General features: G+C 43.4%; 1 protein-coding gene and 1 pseudogene across 1 annotated transcript; both read left to right on the top strand.

The window, feature by feature from the left end:
* The first annotated feature begins 8,978 nt into the window (after positions 1–8,978).
* Positions 8,979–13,337, top strand: LOC124648137 (inactive protein kinase SELMODRAFT_444075-like). The gene is made up of 9 exons (XM_047187948.1): positions 8,979–9,183; positions 9,291–9,430; positions 9,540–9,637; positions 9,728–11,241; positions 11,414–11,574; positions 11,918–11,994; positions 12,083–12,230; positions 12,607–12,756; positions 12,855–13,337. The coding sequence occupies exons 1-9, from the start codon at positions 8,979–8,981 to the stop codon at positions 13,110–13,112; spliced, it is 2,751 nt and encodes a 916-aa protein (XP_047043904.1). The 3' UTR covers positions 13,113–13,337.
* Positions 13,338–14,086: 749 nt separating this feature from the next.
* Positions 14,087–21,658, top strand: LOC124706943 (annotated as a pseudogene).
* The last annotated feature ends 1,446 nt before the right edge of the window (positions 21,659–23,104 follow it).

Genomic DNA, 23,104 nt, shown 5'->3' on the forward strand with positions numbered 1-23,104 from the left:
AACAAGATTCAATGAGAGGAAATTATTTCTCCAAAGAACTAAATAGAAACCCTAGTAAATATTTTTAATGAGAGGAAATTATTTTTCTTAAACAGAAAACAAAGTCAACCACCATGTTAATAAGGGTGTGATGCTAGAATAGCTGGAGTAAACCATTTGTGTGTTTGGTATAGCAAGTAAGATTTGTTTGGTGATTGTACACCTCGTATCCGTTTATAGACGCTAGTACCGAGGACTACCAGGAGGAGGAGGTCTTCTACGAGGAAGAAGAAGAAAACTTTGATCACTGTACCACTCAAGGCAAGCTATACTCTTGCAAGCTACCCTAATGCAAAGCTCTTCTAGAGCAAGGCACCATTGCACTTCTATTTTAGGTTTAAGGAGCACATCCCAAGTCTTTATTTCCTGCAAGTTGTTACTTTATTTATTAAAGCTTACTTTTATAGTTAACTTTGGTCTAAGTCTAGAGTATTACAAGAGCATCAAACTTAGCCTAGATAGCTACAAGTTAGTTAGCACCCCTCATGGCTAGTTGCTAGTGCTAAACTAAAATTGACTACTCTAGATGGGAAATATGTGAAACCAATGATGGTGAAAACCTTGGAATGATGAGTCATTCTATTGAAAGATTTTGAAGGTGAATATGACTTGTGAGGGACATGGTGAATTTTACAAAAAAACTGATGGTTGGGTTCGGATGCGATACCATTTCAATTTTTTAGTACCCCCATAATACTTGATTATGGGTAGGGCTTAACTGGAAGTTTATGTATTTTAGTATGGGTTCCCTCTAAACAAGCGTCATAGGGGTTATGCCGAGGCTGCCTCCGTTGAAAGTGAAATGACGTGAAATGAGGTGAATGTCCGACCCAAGCCCTGTGCAGTTCCCAGGTTGGCGGTTTGCCATCACTGGGAGGCCAAGCTCATGGGGGAGGTGCCTATACTAGGGTATATAAGTGAAAGGTTATGGTTGATGATCCGCATACTGAGTATGATGATTCGGAGGTTATCCCCGACGGATGTAATCAAAAGTTGTGGCACAAGTGTACAACCTCTCGCGAGTGTTAAACCTATTCGAATAGCCGTGTCCGCGGTTATGGACGGTTGGATGGCCATACTGTTCCGTTGTCAGAGGTTTTCTAAAAATGAATGGTGAATTGGAAGGTGAAGTTGACGTTATCACAACAGAGTTGTGGGAATGACACTAATGTTCCCACTTGAGTAGTTAGACAATGAAGAGTCTCTTATTAAAATGCTTATGAACTAAAATTGGCTTTATGCAAATAAACCTAGAGCTTAGCACCCCCTTACTAAAATGGATAGTACTTACACTAGTATTAGTTTGCAAGTACTTTAAAGTACTCACGGCTGTGTCCCTGGCTATTCAAATGGCCAGACTATGAAGAGGAGCAACAACATCAGGATGACGGATAGCAGGACGTCTACGATAACTATGATCGTCTTCTAAACGTCAAGCGTTGCCTGTGGAATAGATGGACTACTACTACTTCGCTTCCGCTATGTGTTGCATTGATCATTAGATCAACTATTGTTGTAAGTTTCGATCATGTGATCTCTTGTTGTATGACGACTATGGTTTGTAATGAATGATGTTCTGTGATATCAATCTATTATGTCTCGCAAAAACAATATTCCTAGGATTGCGATGTATGGCATAATAGGCATCTGGACTTAAAAATCCGGGTGTTGACACCAGCTAAGGTTAGGGTTTGCGCGAGAGAGAGGGGCGAGTGAGTGAGGTGGGCTGACTCGGTCGGTTCCCACCGAACCGTTTTGGTCTGGCCCAAGTGGGCTGACCAAATGGGCTGCCCTAGTGGGCTGGCCAAATGGGCCAGGGGCAATTTAGTATTTTCACTTTTTAAATAACCCTTGGACTTTACCAAATTCCAAATAATTGTAAATACCTCTAAAATTCAAGAAAAAATGGATTAGTGTATTAAAAATTATTCTTAATCAGAATAAAATAAGAAATGGAATTTATAACAAAATTTCAAATTTTGTAATTTTTGAATTTAATTATAAACTTGGAATTTTAAATTTGCAATTTTCCTTTGATATAAAAATCATGGAAAATTCCAAATGAACTCAAATATTTGTTTATCAAATATTTTCAAAAGAAAACTCTATTATTCCAAGTCATTTCTTTTAAAGATATAAGATTTTCCAAAAAAGGAAATATTCTAATATTCCAAAATTTCTTTTATTCCCAAAAAGGAGGAAAACTCTATTATTTCAAATTCTTTATTTGAAATAAATATTTTCCAAAGGAAAATTCTATTACTCTTAAATCCTTTTCTTTTTAGAAAAGAAAACCATGATAAAGGATTTAAAGGACTTATAAATTACTGCCAAAGGCATAAATATTTAATTCAAACCTAAATCTTAATAACTATATTGGGGTAAGGGATTCAACATGAAATAATACACTCTTGCATGCATCATTTGGATTTTATAACATTGTCCTTACCAGACAATGATGCTTCTTTACAGAACTCGAGGTCCAGGTTCCATCCAACACATCGAACTGCATTATCTCGCAGTCACCAGGCAAGTTCAGCCTTGCTCATGTCATCTTGATTGTTTTATATCAATTTACCCACAAAAGTACTATACTTATCATTCCTGCATTGAAAATAAAATGTTACTTTTCCAATTATGAATATGACTATGTGGCGGGCAATGGAACCATGGTATGTGTTGATATGGTGGAGGTTCCATTGCAAGGGTTCTACTTATATAGGACTAATCACCAATGCCGTCTAGTGATTCTAGCGCCGTACATTTCGCGTTAACCATGAGATCTATAATGGCTCTGGGGAAGTCAGCTGTATCTTTTCCCTTCTGCATATCAACGGACTTGATAGAGCCTGGCTGGGTGTTGGGATAACACCGCAGTAGGTTGGGAAATCCTTTTAAATCCCCATCCATGTGGATGAGAGTGCTCTACCGTCTATGAGGGATTGTCCATTGTACATCGGGGGTAAAGCCGTATGATCGAGAGATGTCTACCGGGGATGTACGGATGGACAAAAGGGTGGGTATGCAGGGTCGCGAAGAAGGCAGTGATTGGCTTGGATCTTACACCTGGCCCCACACCAAGGAAGTGTGGACGAGAAACGCGTCTCGGTTGGTATCAAGGATAAGTTCTCTTATGGGAAAAGTAACGTACCTCTGCAGAGTGTATAATATTGTGGTTGTCACTCCCTGTTCCGGGAAGGGAACTACGAACGCGGCAGGAAAGGAACTCCATGAAGTTCTGGTCAACCTGTGAAGACTGGCGGGCATAGTTTTCAGAATAAAATAAACCTTTTGAAGAAATGTTTTTGAAACATGCATTGACCTGAGATTTTCTGATAAATGGTCGTAGCTAGTGCATCAAACACCTTTTCTCTTTTGAACTTGCTGAGTACCTCTGTACTCACTTTCTTTCGACACCCTTGCTAGACTGTGACCATGAAGTGGAGGTCAACGATGGAGCACCAGAAGGAGACTACGAGCTGGTCTACGAGGAACCTGATCTATCCGGAGGAGTGGAAGGCGTGGACTAGTCTACGGAGCTGACAACAATGAGGCGGAGGAGTAGTGTCTTACCCTAGACATCTTAGAGCCGAGCAGTGTAGTAGCTTACCTAAATAAGCTGTTGAGCTCAGTTTAATCTTTATGTTGAGTTGTAATAGTACTTCAGTAGTATCTTAGGGTGTTCTCATCGGACCAGTGAGAATACCAACTTGTTAAGACCATAATTGTAATATAATCTAGAGTGTTATGACCTGCAATGTTTCTGTTGTACCACTCTGAAGGATGTGATATTTGTGAAGAAGTCCCTTCATGAAGATCATATCAACGACTTGCATACTACAACATGCAGTGGTATGCTGGGTCACCGCAGTGGCCCATGAGCGTTGCCCATGGTCGCCTAGGGCCAGAGCCGGCCCTGCCAAGGTGGTCTTGGAATTGAAGTACTGGAGATTAAAAATCATTGCTTACTTAGTAAATGGTTATTTAAACTCCTTTCTGAAGAAGAGTTATGGCAACAACTCTTAAGAAACAAATACCTTTCACAGAAAACTTTGGCTGAAGTTGAAAGTAAGCCTACCGATTCACCTTTCTGGAAAGAACTAATGAAAGTTAAAGGGGAATTCTTTAGTAGAGGAAAATTTGAGGTAGGCTCCGGAGAAGGAGTGCGATTTTGGAAGGATAGATGGTTAGGTGAGCATACCCTTGCATCTCAGTACCCTTAGTTATACAATATAGTCCATCGTAAACATGATACTGTGGCAAATGTAATGAGTTCAACTCCGTTAAATATTGATTTTCGGAGAAGGCTGATTGGTGATAAATGGGATCAATGGGTACACTTATGCCAAAGATTAATGGAGATAACTTTAAATGAGGATCAAGATAAGTTCGTTTGGGGCCTAACTTCGTCAGGGAAATTCACTGTCAAATCTATGTATGGTGATATGTTAAATGGGCATACAAGATATCTTCGTAAATACCTTTGGAAAAAAATCCCACTAAAAATTAAAATCTTTATGTTATTCCTTAGTAAGAAAGTCCTCTTGACTCAAGATAATCTAGCAAAAAGAAATTGGAATGGAAATACGAAATGTTCTTTCTGTAACGCTGAGGAATCAGTTGAACATTTGTTTATTTCATGTCCTTTTTCTAGACTTATTTGGCGAGTGGTTTTTGCTGCATATAATATTCCACCTCCATCCAACATCGCAAATATGTTTGGGAATTGGCTTAATGGAGTTGACAAAAATGATAAAGCTAGGATTCGCATTGGTGTTTCGGCTTTATGTTGGTCAATTTGGAATTGCAGAAATGATATTGTTTTTAATAAAAAGGACTCTACTAATTTCTTGCAGGTTATTCACACTATGGTTCACTGGATCCAGCTTTGGCGCTTCTTGCTCCCGGAGGACCAGCGGGAGCGCATGGTTTCTGGATGCAACCGCCTTCGAATGGTTGCCCAGGATATTTTCTACCAGGCTACTTGGCGGCCTATTAAGAGATTAGAAGATGCCTAGATTGCTTAGCAGACTTCTTATTTTTCGGTGGTTGATTTTTGTATCGACCCTCGTTGATCCATGATTTGTAAACTTTGAATATTCAGGCTTTAATAAAAGGTTGTGTGCATCAACCGATGCAGAGGCCAGGGTGAAACCCATTTCGAAAAAAAGTTCTTCGACGCAGTCTCTTGGAGGTGCTCATAGGGGTAGGGTGTGCGTGCGTGCGTTCATAGGGGTGAGTGTGTGCGCGTATATGTGAGCGTCTTTGATTGTACCGTGTTTCTCAAAAAAGGGATACATACGTACATCTTGATCACGTGTCTCACACCATGTCCGGTGTCGCACCCCCAGGGCGGCACCGGGCCTAACCCTACCCACCACCAGAAGCCACACGAAGGGAGGCTGCTCCACCGTTGCCACCGGCTCTTGTCGCGGCAGCGAAAACGCCCCATATGTCGAAGACAGCTTGGGGAAGGCGGGCATCGACGATCTAAGGCGAGGGCTAGGGCAAACACGTCCATGTCGTCGGAGCAAGGAGGCTAGGGCAGTGCCCCATGCTATGATGTGGGTTGGGGAGAAGTGTCGGCCACTAGCGGAGTATTGGCCTAGGGTTGACCTGCCAGCCTCTTCTTGGTTCACCGTCGATCCCTCCCCTCGTGGTAGGTGGATGGCCAACGGAGATCCTTTCTCGTGCCATCTCCTTCCACACAATAAAGGAGGTAAGCGGTCGTAGCGGTCCTCTTCCGCCTTACTTGTTGTTCTGTTGTTGATCGCCTTCGATCAGGCCATCGATGAGTTCCGGATTTCTCCATTGACGATCTTCACAGATTGGCGACTCCTGTATTGGATGGATTTCGATCGGGCGATCCACAAACATCAGCCCATGGGGCTTCAAGGGGTGTGTTGTGAAGCTCCGCATTCAGCTAACACCATGGGACATGTTGAAATTGTGATTTTCCATGGTAGGGTTGGCAGAGGCAGGAAATGTCAACAGTAGCGAAGCTTGACAAAGAAATTAGGGCGGGCCAAAAATATTTTTTAAAGAGAAAACAGTAGTGAAAGTGGGATTAGATAAGACTAATTACATTGACTGAATAATAGCATAGATAGGCGGGCCATGGCACATGTTTGCTTCAACTAAGCTCCGCCACTGAATGTCAAGTCAGCTACGACTGGAAGACTAGATGGTAACGGCGAAGGAGGGATCATGAATGCAATGAAGACATTGGTTCATGGTCGAGCGGGCTTGGCTGCATGATTTTTCATGTTTAGATTCGTGATTTGCAGCAGGGTCCTTGGAAAGTGGGGCGGCAACACTAGGAACTTCGGTTTTGGTGGTGCTTCTCTAGTATCGAGTCGTGTTTTTCAGGGTAAAACCCCATGGGCTAGCCTTTGTTGGATGTACGTAACAATGGCCTTTGAAGGCATTGTTTTGGGAACTCCGACTTTTCTTTAGGATGCAAACCTAAGATCTTCGATCGGGCGACGATAACGTTTATGCATTATTTTCTTTTGAATGCGTAGATTTTGGAGAGCATGTTTTGTAGTCCGAGTGTTTCATTTCTCCTTCCACTAGTCAACTATAAAAGTAAATCAAAATATTCAAATATAAAAGTAAATCAAAACTGACCAGCACAAAAAAGAGAATTTCATCGTCGAACCTCCGAGGAGTAGAGGAAATGTTTGAATTCCTCCTTTCAGTTGCCTCTCTCCAAATTCAAACGCGACGCATCTTTCGAGGAGATAAAGGGCAGCGGCATGCATATGCAATGATCAAGACAAAAAAAAAAGGCTCCCTCTTCTCTTGCGAGTTAAAGCTGCCTACCATCTTGCCTTAACCTCCGTGCCACGCATGAAATGCAGGCGTCGAGTTGAGTCACCCTGTTCTTTTTTTTTTTTATGTAGCTTTGAACAAGATTCATTTGTCTGACAGCTATTTGTTCTAAGAACTTTCAAAATGAAGAACAGTGGCAACAACGTCATGTCATTTTAAATCTTACGGTAAATGAGAACACAAAATTTAGTACTCCCTCCAATCACACAACAGGATGTCGAAAATTTGTTTAAATCTGCATTTATCCATACACTAAAGAATGTCTAGATATATCCAAATTTAAACGATCGTGTGACATCTTTTTATAAACAGAGGTAGTAATACATGCAGTTTGGTTGCGTTGCAGAAAAACATAGTAGCAATTTTTCTTTTCTTCCAAAGAACATGTATTCGTGTGTTTGCTATAATTGACGTACGTAGAGACAAAGAAAAAGATTCATGAGGGCCCTTGAAATTTCATAGTACAAACTAGATCTTGAAAACTAAATTTCATAGCATTCGGTAGGGTGTGCGTGCGTTCATAGGGGTGTTTGTACGTGCGTGTTTGTGAGCCGTCTGCGTTGTACTGTGTTCTCAAAAAAAAAGTGTCGGGAATTTGAATTTAAACTAGGCTCGTCAATTATTATAGAGATGATAAATTCATTAAAGTTGAACGTAAAGTCCATGCGTACGCGTCGCTTTAATTTGGCCTGAATTCTTCCAAGCGGGTGCGTGCCAAACCGAAGACCCAGGCGGACGCACTACACGACAGCTGTGAACCGTGCGTCAAGTCAAAAAAAAGTAGGCTAGCTGATAACATGTGTCTTTTTTGAAAAAACTGTAACTTTTAAACCGTGCGACGAAATTACAATCCGTTTTCACTTCTAGAATCCTCATGACGAGAGCTTCGAAACTAGACCACATTTGCATATGTTTCGATGAAATTTTTTAACAAGTAACTTTGATGCGCGACAGAGCAACTTTGTTTTGCAGCAAAACAACTTTGGTGTGTGGAAAAGCAACTTTCATGTGCAACGAAAACAATTGATTCACAACGATGGTAGGCTTCGCAACAGCTGCAGCAACAACTTCTAATGCACCAGAAAAAATAATACGAGCAACTCTAGGTCGTTGGCCGCATCCATGATGTAGTTCACAAGGTTTAGCCCTGATCGCTCGTAGCAACAATGTTGCCGATCAAGTCATCCCAACCCTCGCCACTAACAAGCGCAGTTGTAAATATCATCGCCCCACATTTGGTGACTCTGGCATAGCTAGCGTTGCTTTCCGAAACACCCCCACGTCGGTCGAGTCAGTCGTTCCCCCGCTCATGCCGGCCGAGTCATCCTCGCAACTTTGTTGCAATAGTTGCTTTTCATCGTTGCTAAGTTGCCTATAATGCTTTTCGGTAGTGTAGGCAACTTTGCAACAACGAGTAGGCAAGTTCGTTGAAACAGTAGACGACTTCACTGCAAATGATATGCAACTTTGCTACCACGGTAGGAAACTTCATTGCGACGTAGGCAACTTCGCTGCGTCAGTAGGAAACTTCTCTACAACGGCAGGCAATTTCGATACAACGGTAGGCAACTTGCTGCAAAGATAGTGGCGAAAGATAGTTTTCGTTGCACTCCAAAAGTTGCTTTGCCGCACACCGAAGTTGCTTTGCTGCACAACAAAGTTGCTCTGTCGCGCATTAAAGTTGCTTGTTAAAAAAATCTATCGAAACATATGAAAATGTGGTCTAGTTTCGAAGCTCTCGTCGTGGAGATTTTAGAAGTGAAAACGGATTATAATTTAGCCGCACGGTTTAAAAGTTATAGTTTTTTAAAAAAACAACACATGATATCAGCTAGCCTACGTTTCTTTGACAGCTGGACACGTCTTTCCGGTTTTGTGAGGTGTAGATAGAAATCCTAATGATTAAGGTGTGCCAGATCCTTCCACGCGCTTCCAACATGTACTTTCCATTTTAAGGTGACCGCTCATATTGATCAATGGGCACGCGAATTTGGACTTGAGACATGAAACCAAATAGTACTAGGACAAGAGCGTCTGACTGACCGCCGCTTCTCTTGGCCGACCACTTCGAAATTCCAACGCTGAAAATAAAGCTGCATTTGGTGATGGCGGCGAGAGGAGGAGCCGGCGAGCCGCCCCGGCCGCATCCCCAGCCGCAGAGCCGGGGAGCTACAGTGGTGGTGGCGGCGCGGGCCGCGCCCAGGGAGATCCCCAGGGCGGCGGCAGCGTGGGCGCTGGCGCACGTCGCGCGGCACGGCGACACCGTCCTCCTCCTCGTCCTCATGCCGCCGCCGCCGCCCGCCGTCCCCGGTACGCCCTCCTCCTCACCCCGAGCTTCCCTAATCCATGGCTTCCGCCGTCCATCTGACTAATTGATGTTCAAACAAAATCGTTCTTGCCCTTTCCGCCTCTTTCAGGCAAAAGGCCCTGGGGCTTCCCGTTCTTCGCGGGGGGCTGCGCGACCGGCCACGCGGCGGCGGCCGTGCAGAGGTCGGACGTCTCCGAGCTGTGCACGCAGATGACGCTGAGGCTCCGGGACCTCTATGACCCGACCAAGGTGCTGCTACTCAATGCTGCTGCTGTTCGTCAGTTTCAGTTGCCACTCAGCTTCATGTACTCACAATTTCCTATCAATTCAGTAACTCATGTTGCTTCATTCGCTGCAGGTAGATGTGAAGGTGAGAATCGTCCACACCTCACCCTCCGGCGGCGTGGTGGCTGCCGAGTCGAAGCAAGCACAGGCGAGCTGGGTCGTGCTGGACAGGTAATGCGACACTGCCACCGGAACACTAGCTGAATTCTTCAGTACCAGCAGCATAGTCACTCATGTGTGAGTTGCTTTGATGTTGCTCAGGGACCTGAAGCTTGAGGAGAGACACTGCATGCAGGACCTCCAATGCAACATCGTCGTCATGAGGCGCTCCCAGCCCAAGGTTGTCCGGCTCAACCTGGCGGAGAAACAGCCGGAGGAACCTGCTCCGGCGCCGCCTCCACCGCAGCCCGAGCCAAGCGCTTCGGATGGTGGCGAAGTTGCAGGCGGTGTAGAAGAGGAGGAGACGGTCTCAATCCGAGGCCCCGAAGTGACGCCGAGCTGCAGCACAGAGTCGGAAACACCGTGTGATAGTACTGATGCCGGGGTGTCGTCCGTGTCAAGCTCGGACCCTGGTGGTTCTCCATTGTGTGGTTCTGAAACAGATGCCTCTCTGAAGAAAGAATTGACCGAGGATATGGGAGCTACCTCTGTCTCAAGCTCAGACCATGGCACTGATCCATTTTGTGATTCTGAAGCAATTAGCTCTGTTAAGAAAGAAGCAACCGAGGATGTCAGAACATGCTCTGCCGTAAGCTCAGACCCTGGCAGTTCTCCGTTTTGTGATTCCGAAGCAGATGTCTCTCTGAAGAAAGAAGCAGCCGAAGATACCGGAACATGCTCTGTTACAAGCTCGGACCACGTTGCTTCTACATTTTGTAATTCAGAAACAGACATTTCTCTGAAGAAAGAAGGAACCGATGATACCGGAACATCCTCTGCCCCGAGCTCAGACCCTGCCAGTTCTCCATTTTGTGATTCAGAAACAAATACCTCTCTGACAAATGAAGTGACTGACAGTACCGGAACATCCTCTGTTGCTAGCTCGCGCCCTGTCACTTCTCCACTTTGTGTTTCGGAAACAGATAGCCCTCTGAAGAAAGTAGCAGGCAATGATAATATACAGCATTTGCATGTCAACATATCTGATTCCGAGATGGAAACTTCAACCCCTCAGGCAGCAGCCTCATTGCTTCAACCATGGATGGCTGACATTCTGCAGAGACCTGTATCCTCCAAAGTACTAACACCAAACCGTCCTAGAGCTAGAAGAACTCCCACGGCGGACGCATTGCTCGAGAAGATCTCCAAGCTGGACCTACTGACTGAGATCAGCGCAGTCAGGAGCAGGTCCGACTTGAATTTCAGAGGAAACGTGAGAGACGTCGTCTCTCTGTCGAGGAGCGCGCCGCCTGGGCCGCCGCCTCTTTGCTCTGTATGTCAGCATAAGACGCCGGTGTTCGGAAAGCCTCCACGATGGTTCAGCTACGCGGAACTGGAATATGCGACCGGTGGCTTCTCCAGAGCAAATTTCCTGGCCGAGGGTGGGTTTGGGTCTGTTCACAGAGGGGTGCTTCCTGATGGCCAAGCGATTGCTGTTAAGCAGTACAAACTTGCTAGCTCCCAAGGTGATGTCGAGTTTTGCTCGGAGGTGGAGGTTCTGAGCTGTGCACAGCACCGGAATGTTGTGATGCTCATTGGGTTTTGTGTCGAAGACAAGAGGCGGTTGCTGGTTTACGAGTACATTTGCAACAGATCATTGGATACACATCTTTATGGTAAGCTACATTTTATCTTCAGAACTAAACGTGACAAGTCGTTTAGACAGAAATTCATCGGTTCTGCTTTCATGATTCTTGTATTGATTTCTGATGGCAATGTTTGGACAATAGGGAAGTGTACTTGTTTAAATTAATGAGTCTAACCCTGCTGAACATTGCACTCTATTAGGTCGTAACAGAGAGACATTGGGGTGGGCTGCCAGACAAAAGATTGCAGTTGGAGCAGCCAGAGGGCTGCGGTACCTCCATGAAGAATGCAGGGTTGGTTGCATAATTCATCGTGATATGAGACCAAACAACATCCTTGTCACACATGATTTTGAGCCACTGGTATGATCATCAACTTTCTCACAATATAAACAAGTCAGTGCCAGCATTGAAAAAAAAATCCGCAATGATGTGACAATTGCTATAAAACCTTACCTCATACCTACATTATGTTGGACCTTAATAACCATGTGTTATTTATGTGCTAAATAACTATCTGGTTGTCTTTGATCCACTGTGGCTATTGTTTCTGATTTCCTTTATTCATGAAGCTCGGTATCTGGTCATCTCTTAGATTTATTATAATGTCAAGTGTGATAGAGTTGTCTTCCCATTGGTGTCGTGGGGTTCAGTATTAACTGTATTTCATGATGAGATTGAAGTTCATTTCATAATGCTGTCACAGGTCGGCGATTTTGGCTTGGCTAGATGGCAACCTGATGGAGACATGGGTGTCGAAACAAGAGTCATCGGCACATTCGGGTAAGCTACCAGATATGCACATTGCCATGCTTGGTCAGGTGTAGATTGTAATTTTGGCAAATCTGAGCTTCTTGTTTTCACTGCACAGTTATCTGGCACCTGAATATGCCCAGAGCGGGCAAATAACTGAGAAGGCCGATGTCTACTCATTTGGGGTTGTTCTAGTGGAACTTGTCACTGGGCGCAAGGCTGTCGATATTAACAGACCGAAGGGCCAGCAGTTCCTAACTGAATGGGTGAGCACCGCATAATTAGATAACTATACTACTATCATATTCCTTTCTAATTTTCTCTTCGCTGGCTAATGACTAATAAGTTAGTATGATTATGTGGTTCCTAATAAAAGTACAAATCTGCGGTATGAACACGATAGCCAGTGCCCAGTAGTGATGGTTTTCACTAACTGAAGAATCCTGTGTCAAAGGATATATATTTTTGTAAGAGAAAATAATGATGTTTACGCCATCAACAAAAATGAAACTAACAGATATTTTGGTACCTGTTCATGCTCAATCAGCAACACAAACTAAAAGGGAAGTGGATTTTGTTCTGTTTTGATCCATTTGCATCACATGCCATGGTACCAACCCTGTTCACTTCATTTGGCAACAGGCCCGGCCTCTACTGGAAGACCACGCACTTGACGACCTCATCGACCCGCGCCTCGAGGACCGCTTCTGCGAAAACGAGGTCTACTGCATGCTGCACGCGGCGAACCTGTGCATAAGGCGCGACCCTCACTCGAGGCCGCGAATGTCCCATGTTAGTCAGATGCTACACAAAGCATTTCACCATCTCTTAGCAGGAACAATCTCCACATATATATGCTCACCCTTGTTCTCGCATCTCTTAACTATCAGGTCCTCCGCATACTGGAGGGCGACATGGTGGAGTCCGGCTGCATCTCCGCCACGAGCAGCGTCGCCGGGAGCATGAGCCGGCGGATGATGAGTGACCGGCAGCACTATCAGGAGCAGAGCAGCCCAGTTCAGCCGAAGGATGTCAGCGAGGTGAACCGCTCTTATGAGACCCTGAGGAGTGCCTGGGATTCAGACAGGCAGGAGCTGTCTGACAGGTTCTGGTATCCTTCAGCTGCAGATTGCAGCCGGCCAAGATGAAACGTGTGCTGCTCTTGCCTCTGTAACCATTGTAGTAACTGGAATATAAACTTTTTGCTTGTAATTTCCCTGTTTATAGTAATGGAGTAGAAAGCATAGTATTAGGGCTTTGTGTTATGCTGTCATCTGGGCAGATAATTATTTTGTTACATGAACTGAGGTTAGCATGATGACATACATGCAGTTGCTTCAGTTACTTTGGAAACTGAGCTCAAATTCGTGATATGAGTTATCCATGTTTTCCAGGCTTAGTGCAGCCTGTGCAACACAGAAAACACCCACCAGCTGCCTTGCCATAGCATAATCATTCTTTCAGAGAATATGCATAATAAAACAGGCGCTGCAGGTACCAGACTTGAGGCTAGGGCTTTTAGTTTTTATATTGTATATTTTCTTTTTACCACTATGTAAATTATTTTTAAACGATGCGAACCAAAAAAGTGGGGCGTCATGCCGCTAGGGGATGCCCCCGACCCAAAGGGACGCGCGGTCATTTTCAACCATTTCGGCCGACGCATCGCGAACAATTTAAACGTCCGTTTTGCGTCGCCTCATTGGAGATTCCCTAAAACTACATCATATTTTAGGGTACACAAATAAAAAATGCGGCTTTAAGTAGGCATTGAAGTTTTATTATTTTTCTCCATATTTTTCATTTTTGTGTAGGCCGCATCTGGAAACATAACTTTATACTTTCATACGTGTATGGTAGACACCTACATATGTACTCATATTCTTTTCCTGAATTTTTGGAAGTGAAAAAAGTGATTTTTTTGCTGTTGCAAAAACTGGCTTACATGTGGTCGTATTTAATTAGCACGGTGCCACAGTCATATGCGGAAAAACAAAGACTTGGTGTAGAATTGACCTGGAAAAGTGTCCTGAGCCCAGGCTTTACTTAGATCAGATCTGGAGCTGGAGCGTCTACCTTCACCGCTCTTGCTCCCAGCCCCCAACCTTGAGCAGCGGCGGCCATGGCGGGGCTCGGCGGAATGCTTGCCGCTGCCATCCTCAAGGTGGTGAGCGACCAGATTGGTTCGGCCATCGGAGGTCAGATCAGCCTGCAGAAGAACTTCGACAAGGATTTGAGGAAGATGAAAATGGCTCTGGAATCTGTCGAGGCCTTGCTCAAGGTCGCCGAGAGGCGGTCCATCACTGATGAACCGACGCTTCTGTGGCTGAAGCGGCTCAAGGACGCCATGTACGCCATCTCGGACATGATTGATGACTTCGAGGCCGAGACAGAACCAATCACTCAGCCGTCTCCACGGAAGGTATGTGTGCGCTGCAGGCCACCGGCCTGTTTGTTCTACCTTGTTCATCCAGATATCATCATATTGATCACTTCTTTCTATATAAACTTGCTAGAACTAATTAAATAGACAAGTTAGAATTTGTTTTTGATATGATTTAACTTTTCTAAATGTTGCATGACTTTTCATGTCTGAGCTTAGTTTTCCTATAGTTTTGTCATGGTCATACATTCGGAGTCTTTCAAAAATATGAAAGAAGATTTGGTCTTATAGAAACTTGATGTTTTTTTAGAAAATCCAGTTGTTCCAAATGCCTTTGTAGTATAGAACTATAAATCTGGTCATTTCTCACTGTAGTAACAAATCAATTGTCTTGCAGTTCTCATTCAAAAAATATTTGGCAATTATGATCCCGTGTCTCATAGTTGGCCCCAAGATTACAATGGCCAACAAGATGGAGACGATGAGGGAGGATCTGAAGGTGATAACCGATCAGCACAAGCAATTCAGATTATGGGAAGATGCTAATGCCAATGAGCCAAAGGTTACCGATATACGGGAAACCACGTCAATCATGGAGACACATGTTGTTGGGAGGGCCATTGCGGAAGAGGAAATATTGGCTTCTTTAGCTGAGAACATGCAAAACGAGATCACAATCCTTCCCATATGTGGAATTGGAGGCCTTGGAAAGTCAACCTTGGCAAAAATGGTTTACAATAATTCCAAATTCAAAGAATACTCTCAGGTGTGGGTTTATGTGTCACAAATATTTGATTTGAAGAAGATTGGGAATTCTATAATATCACAATTATCAATGGAAGTGAAGGAGAGTGAGTACAGTACAATGCAGATGATACACAATTGTCTTCAAAAGCTCCTTGCTGACAAAAAGATTCTTATTGTTCTAGATGACCTCTGGGAGGGTGAGCAATTTAAGCTGAAGAGTCTAATCGATATGCTGCAGATTGGGAAGGGCAGCGTGGTAGTCATAGTAACCACACGTGATGATGCCATTGCAGAAAAAATATGTACCATCCAATCATACAAATTAGCACCATTGACTGATGAAATGTGCTGGTCTATAATAAAGCAAAAGAGTGCATTTGAATCTAGAGATGACAAAGAACAATTAGAGGAGATAGGGAAGGTCATTGCAATGAAGTGTTGTGGTGTGGCTTTAGCAGCTAACTCTCTTGGACACATGATGCAATCTAAGAAGCCAAGTGAATGGGAATCGGTGAGAGATAGTAATATCTGGGATGCATCTTCTTCAACAGATCCAACTTCTTTGCAAGTGCTTCCATCTCTGAAGTTGAGCTATAGTGTTATGCCTTCATATCTGAAGCTGTGCTTTGCCTACTGTGCAATATTTCCAAAAGGTCACAAGATAGCTAAACATGATCTTATTCACCAATGGGTTTCTCTTGGGTTCTCTACGTGGGAGCTTGGTGAAAGATGCATTAGTCAGCTTTTGGGACTCTCTTTCCTTGAACATTTCAAGTCACCATCGGTGAGTTTATATTGTATACCTTATGTGATTGAATGTATTTTCCTTTCTTCAAACTACTGCAAGGTCACTAAGTATGTAGTGCATATTTTTGAAGTGCACAAGATGCAAGATACTGAAATGAGAGTATAACATATAAAGAGGTGTAACATACAAAACAAAACTTTTCCAAATAAGTTCTTAAACATTTCAGTGGTTGATACACATAGAACACCCACTTGCACATTATTGAACTAGCTCCTAGCTAGTACATCCCCACAATATTCAGAGCTACTGATTCTATTTGTGGCATGCTCTAATTCAAGAAAAAACATATCAAGTAGTGATTCCTAGGAGCAAAAGGAAATGCTCACCATGGCCTAAAGTTTGCATCCTCATATAACGTATGACAAACTAGTCTCCTACTTCCCCTTCCCTGTGTCTAGCATGATCTCTTGGTACGAAAAGTTAACCCTCTGTTTTTTCTTAAATATTATTTAAATGTAGGTTACAAAATTTAAATTTGATTTTTTATGTGGAAATGATATATTATATTATCGCAATTTTCTATCTGATTATATTTTTTACTAGCATATAAATAAATAGGTGTTGGCCAATATTTCTACTTCCGAAAGAAAAATGTAATAAAGATACGGTTACCTTGGGAAATTTACGAGAAATTCCAAGGGTTCTCACTCCTTAACAGGGCAAGCCAAGCCCTCGGTCACGATGAATATACATATATTTCAATGGAAAATGTTTATTACTATTAACTTACGTAGGACAATAAAAGAATGCACATTTTTCCTATAAAGACAAAATGTGCCATAATACTGAAAGATGCATAGAGAAAGTTTGAATTAAAATGCATGCCTGCAACGCGTCAATTTGGACTCTTGCATTTTTGTGGGATCAATATTTCAATTACCGAATCAACATATTATAGACCATTGTGACTATTTAGAATTTGATACTACGATAGTAGACATTCAAACAGAACAGTTTCATGCACACATGGTACCACACTCACACATGCCTCGGTTTTGAAATCCCTAAGTGCAAGTGAATGGAGTGAAAACTTCTTAACTTTCCCTAGAAACCAAGTTGTGCCCACATAGCGTATTTTCATTACTAAACTTTCATAACCAAACTTTTCTAGAAAATCCCTAACAAAAAAAATATTCCAGAAAAAGAGAATTGCATATCCACATAGCATACTTTCATAACTAAAATTTTCGATATACAAGAAAAAAGATATAATATTGTACTGTTAATTTTTGGAAAGTGATATGAACTGATAATCACAACTGTGGATTTATTCATTATACTATTACTTTGGATTAGTTTTGGCCACAATAACATAACTGGTTGCTTGTCGGATACTGGGCTCTCGCCACTGACATAAGCACTCTTTTGAAACCTAGGCTACAACCAGATGGAAGTGACCATCACTTAAGATCACTTTTCTAAGCTTACGGAGTAGCTTAAGTCCATTTGTGGGATTAGTAATCCAATTCTATTGGTATATGAAATTCCAAATCCACATATTATATGTCACTAGGATTATGTAGAATTTGAGACTACAATCATACATGAAACCGACACCCACATACTGCCACTTACACACTAGTCCCACTTAGGCCTTGTTTCGATACAGTGTTTCAACACAACTAGTTTACCTTAATCCCAAGCAACCGTATAACTAACAAAATCTCTTTGGATGCGGGATTCAATACACGGATAAGGAAAAATTGGTTTCCACAATCCGAGCAATTAGAGTTTTGGGAAATAGATATTCATCGTTCTTCTGAAAACGCGGTTATAGGAACCTAATTACAACTGCCCCAATTGTTTCTCAACAAAATTTCCAAACAGGATTTTCTATCTACTTATTTTCAATAACTGAATAATTCCTAATACTGGTTTTCGGGAAATTATTACCAAAATGAATTTTCCTAAAATCTAGCGCAAAATTTTTCTATCCAAAGAAGCAGTTGAGTTTGCCCAGGACCAATGGAGGAACAGTATGTAGAGCTTAAGAAACCACTAGGGTCACCAGCTCTGGTTATTCCGCTCTGACTAGCGATGTGGTCTGGACTTTAAACTATAGTCAAAACACAGTGGCTTGATCTAGTACAATATTACAAGGAAAAGTACATTTCTGATCCATTAACTATTCCTGCCGTAAAATAGTAAATCATATAATTTGATTCTTAACTATCCAAACTATGTAGATTTCTTTCACGATGAGGTAGCGAAGGTTTTTGCATACAAGCCTAACCATCACGAAAAACTGAAGAAAATCGGAAAAATCCAAAATTAAATAAAGACAGTAAAATTGGGAAAGGAATCTGACATATAAACCGCGGTGTTGCTTTTTTATAACTTCACACTTTTCTACAAATTCTGATTTATCATAGATGATTTTTCTCTAGTCTACATAAATTATTTATGAGTTTTCTAGACTTGTTTCATTGTATGATTACTATTCCTTCTTTGGTTTCTTAGGAGTTCTCATATTTTTGGAACTATCTTATTTTTCCAATATGATGTTAATTGACTGCCATGCATTGAGAAACACCATCACGTCATCCAAAACTGCTTTGCACTTGCCCGAGAAATGAATTATGTTTGGTCGTGGCACTTAAGCACATAATTATCTAATTTTGCAGTTTACAGTTTAGGGAAAAAATATACACTTAGGAAACAGCAGACAAGCACAAGTCAAATTTACTATTCAATAACGAATTTAATTCACAAATTGGTTTAATTATAAGAAACCCCAAAATCTGACTTTGTAAAATGATTTTCTTGCAGACTATCAAACTGTATGATGAAGATATGACATTGTTGACCATGCATGATCTGGTGCACGACTTAGCAAGATTAGTCATTGACGATGAAATTTTTGTCGTTGGCAAAGGCAGGAACACTAAGGGAGTCTGCTACCATTATGCATTGCTTGATGATTGTAGTAAGCCAATTGGCTTGGAGTCATCCAAGATAAGGGCACTCCGTTTTATGGACTGTGCTGAAACTGAACTCCACGGGGCTGCATTTTCATCCTCCAAGTCCATGCGTGTCTTGGACTTAAGCGAGTGTTCAATACAAAAGTTGCCGTATTCTATTGGTGTATTGAAGCAGCTGAGGTATCTTAATGCTCCTAGAGTCCAAGATGCACTCATTCCGAATGATATCAGCACGCTATCAAAGTTAATGTACCTCAACCTTCATGGGTCTTCTAAAATCTTGGCTTTACCAGAATTCATTGGAAAAATTGAAGGTCTGGCATATCTTGATTTGTCTGGTTGTTCGAAATTGCAAAGTTGCTCGAATCATTCGGGAGGCTAAAAGAATTAGTGCATCTTGATTTGTCAAATTGCTCTTGTATTGGAGGTATATCAGAGTTCTTGGGCAGCCTCACAAAGCTGAAATATTTGAACTTATCTCACTGCAAAAAAATTGGAGAGATGCCAGAAGCTCTGGGCGCCCTATCCGAACTAGAGTATTTGAACTTATCATTCAGCTCATATCTTGAAAGTTGCCAGGAAGCAGAAGTTTTGGGCACCCTGAACAAACTTGAGTATCTGAACTTATCTTCAGAGGCTTGTGATCTTCGAAAGCTCCCCGAAGCTTTGGGAAGATTCATTCAACTCAAGTACTTAAACATGTCAGGTTGTATGAGAATGTCAGAGTTGCCGAGGTCATTTCGGAGTCTAAAAAATTTGGTGCATCTTGATCTATCAGGCTGTCGTAGTATTGATTGTCTAGATGAAGCTTTGGCTGGTTTGTCCAATCTGCAACATTTGAATTTACATTGTACACGTACCAAGTTGCTGCCACAAAATGTGACCAAACTCCGGTATTTGAATGTGTCTGGGCTGACTCTTATGTCTAAAGTTGCCATGGACAGTTTCATCAACTATATATGCAGCAATCTTTTCAATCTGGAGTATTTGGACTTGTCTTACAATTCTGATATTTACAGTATACCTGGAAGTATATGTAACTTGAGAAAGCTGCATACATTGAACCTGTCAAAATGCACTTGTCTTAGCGGGATACCAGGAAATATAGATACAATGGATAGTTTGAAGTTTCTTGATACAAATGAATGTTGGGCAATGTCCAAAGCCCCTCAGGTTGGCAGCAGTGCAATATCGTTACCACACTTTGCGGTGCAGCCTAGTGATGGCCACTCTAGTAGCAACCTCGTCCTGCTACAACACATAGATCCTGTGGTGCTCAAGTTGACTGGACTTGAAAATGTGAAGTTCGTAGAAGAGGCCCAGCGTATAAATTTGATGGGGAAGAAAAAACTTGAGGACTTGACACTGGAGTGGACTCCAGATGCTGAGAGGTTTGTGGATCACAAAATTTTGATGGAAAATCTGGTTCCACCGAGCACATTGAAGATGTTGGAGATATGCGATTCATGAGCGGTGTCGGCTTTCCGCACTGGCTAGCACTTGGACCAACCGCCAAACCTAGAGTGGCTGGTTCTCAGAGGCATGGCAAACCTGGAAGAGTGGACCACGTCACACTCCAGTGGTGAGCAGCACGTGCTTGCACAGTTGGAAATTAATGATTGCCCCATGTTAAGGATTAAACCGTTTCCACCTAAAGCTACATATTGGGTGATATCAAACAGCGATAACGTGTTATCATCATGGGAAGAGTGTAGTGGACCACACACCAATGCCACCTCCTCCTTTTCTCCTGTAACTACTGAGCTGTCAGTTGAAAACAGCAAGGTACCTCTGCACCAGTGGAGCTTGCTTCAGCACTTCCCTGGCCTCACTGATTTGCATATTAAAGGCTCAGTCGATCTGATCGGCTCACCAGAGGTCCAACATCTCTCCTCTCTGGAGACTCTAAAGCTACAAGACAAATACTTGGAAGAGCTGCCAAAATGGCTGAACGAGAACAAGCGGCAACTTACGGAGCTACAGTCTGTGGGATTGCGAGCAGCATGGCATCACTACCGCACTGGTTAGGAGAATTAACCTCTCTCAATAAACTTGTCCTGTGGGGCTGTGATGTCTTGTCTTCTTTGCCAGAAAGCATACAGCAACTCACCCATCTCCAGATACTAGACATTGGTGACTGCCATAAATTAAATCACTTGGGTGAAAGGGTATGTCTCCTGCCCAGCTCTCTGGTGATTCTTGATATCTTGAATTGTAAGGGTATCAAGTGTTTGCCTGAGGGCATGGATCAACTCACAAACCTCCAAACACTACATATTTATGATTGCCCTGACCTAAAACAGTGGTGCAAATTAGAGGAGAACATGATGAAGCTGGCTCACATAAAAAACAAGGTACGTGTCCTACCAAAGCTGGCTCTCTGTAGTGCTAATCTTATTTTATTTTTACGTACTCTTTCTCCTTTTTCTTATATTTAGAATTTACTCTGTCTTGCATTTTTTACAGAGGGTCGAAATGTCTACATATTCATCTACTTTGTCTTGCAATTTTTCTTTTGTTAAAAACCACTTCGCGTTGAATAGTAGAGCAGTAGAAAAAGGACGACTTTATCTGGTTTCTAGAGTACATCTAGTGGGAATTCTTTTGTACTACCAGCTAATAAAAACTATCGTTATTTATTTTGCAGGTATTTTGGTAGAGCTGGTTGAGCTAGACAGTGTATATCGCACATCAGTCGCCGTCAGTCAGATGTGGCCCCCGAGGCTGCCGTGCCAGCTGCAACTGTTGCTTCCCAAGGTCAGGAGATGCACGGTGTGCAAGTGCAAGCCAAGGCTCCGGTTTCAGGTCGCCAACATTCCTCTCCCCAGGAGGGCCCAGATCATGGGCCCTGTTGTTGGGGCGGTGGACGCCAGCCCACCATGGGCTACCGCAAGCAACTCGCCCAGATTTCCAGGGCAGAACTAAACCCTCAAACCCAAGCACGATCTGGATAGCTCATTTCGTAGGACATATGAAGAAAAAAAAAAGATCAATGTCGATGCGACTGTTTGGAAGCATGGGAATCGCGGAGTGGTAGCAGCAGTGTCGTGGCTCTGATTTCAACAGTGTGGTGGCACGCTCGCGGCCGTCCTGGAGGGGTCCGGCGCGGCGACCCGCTGCTATAGATGCCAGCGTCGCGAGCACCAAGCCAGTGGCTTCCAAGGGAGACTTCGCCGCGCTCGTCGTCTTCAGGGCGCGCGCATCTCCCCCGTCACACTCCATCTTCCAATCATCTCCAGGTTGTTGGCTGCTCGGATGAAGCGGAGGCGCTGACAGAGGGCGACGGCGAGGGCAACGAAGAAGACCTTCATGTCGCTGATTTGTATTGATTGGAGATGTGGGGCTTCAGAGTCTGTTCCCAAGAGTGATTTGTATTGATTGGAGATGTTCAGGGCATAGGGACCTTTGTGTTACAGTTTATGCACGGAAGAGACCCTTCCTGCCCACCAAAATTTTCTTAAATTTGTCGAAATTTAGATGTATCTAAACATTATATAGTACGTAGATATATTCAAAGTTAGTTTAAATCTTAGACAAGTTTCATGAGACGGTGAGAGTATATGTACTCGGTATATCAACTTTCAGAAATCATTATGTGAAACTCATTCCTGTCTGCATTTGTTTGGATCAGGCCGCGGTCATGGAAATCGGCTAAAAATGCTAGAGTGAACGTTTGCCTATTTGGTGTCCCCAGTGGCCCGACTCACTTTTTTTTTACTGTCAACCTCATTTAATGGCGACTAACGTTCCGTCAAGTTCCGCCGCCCGAGATTACTAGTTCCTTGACGAGGGCGGTCGATTCCAGAGTCCAGACAAAGCAGAGCTCCACATGATGGTTGCGCTCGACACGGAGCAAACCACCGCGTACGCCCGCGAGGACGAGCTCTACGGGCCCTACCGGGAGGGCATGGGGGAGGCGGCGTTGCGCGTGGTTGTTGCCCAGGCGGACGAGCGTGGGCCCCTGGAGTCCCTCTGTCGCGAGCCACTGTCGGCGACCCAAACTTCGCCGAAGCGAGGGCGCTGCTACGGGAGTCACGGGAAGCACTACGCACCCTAGGGCCCTAGCCCGGGCGTCATCTACCTCAACGACGACGAAGATGACGACCTCACCAACTTGGACGAGTAGCGGGCGCTGCTCGCGTCATTCGAGGGTGTCCCGTGGGACGCCGATCATCATCATGCGGCGGAGGCTCAAGCGTGCTCCCAAGCGCTTGCCATGAGGGCGGGCGTACGAGATGTCGTCCCCGAAGGCGGTCCACCTCGCGGCGCGCGATGAGGTGG

Source organism: Lolium rigidum, chromosome 4 (assembly GCF_022539505.1).
Source record: "Lolium rigidum isolate FL_2022 chromosome 4, APGP_CSIRO_Lrig_0.1, whole genome shotgun sequence".
Classification (NCBI taxonomy): domain Eukaryota; kingdom Viridiplantae; phylum Streptophyta; class Magnoliopsida; order Poales; family Poaceae; genus Lolium; species Lolium rigidum.

What these genes read in the sequence shown, in the direction of transcription:
- LOC124648137 (XM_047187948.1), top strand. Translation starts at nt 8,979, where the DNA reads ATGGCGGCGAGAGGAGGAGCCGGCGAGCCGCCCCGGCCGCATCCCCAG. An exon ending in GCCGCCGCCCGCCGTCCCCG is followed by an intron (nt 9,184 to 9,290) that starts GTACGCCCTCCT and finishes CGCCTCTTTCAG; the next exon opens with GCAAAAGGCCCTGGGGCTTC. An exon ending in AGAGTCATCGGCACATTCGG is followed by an intron (nt 11,995 to 12,082) that starts GTAAGCTACCAG and finishes TTCACTGCACAG; the next exon opens with TTATCTGGCACCTGAATATG.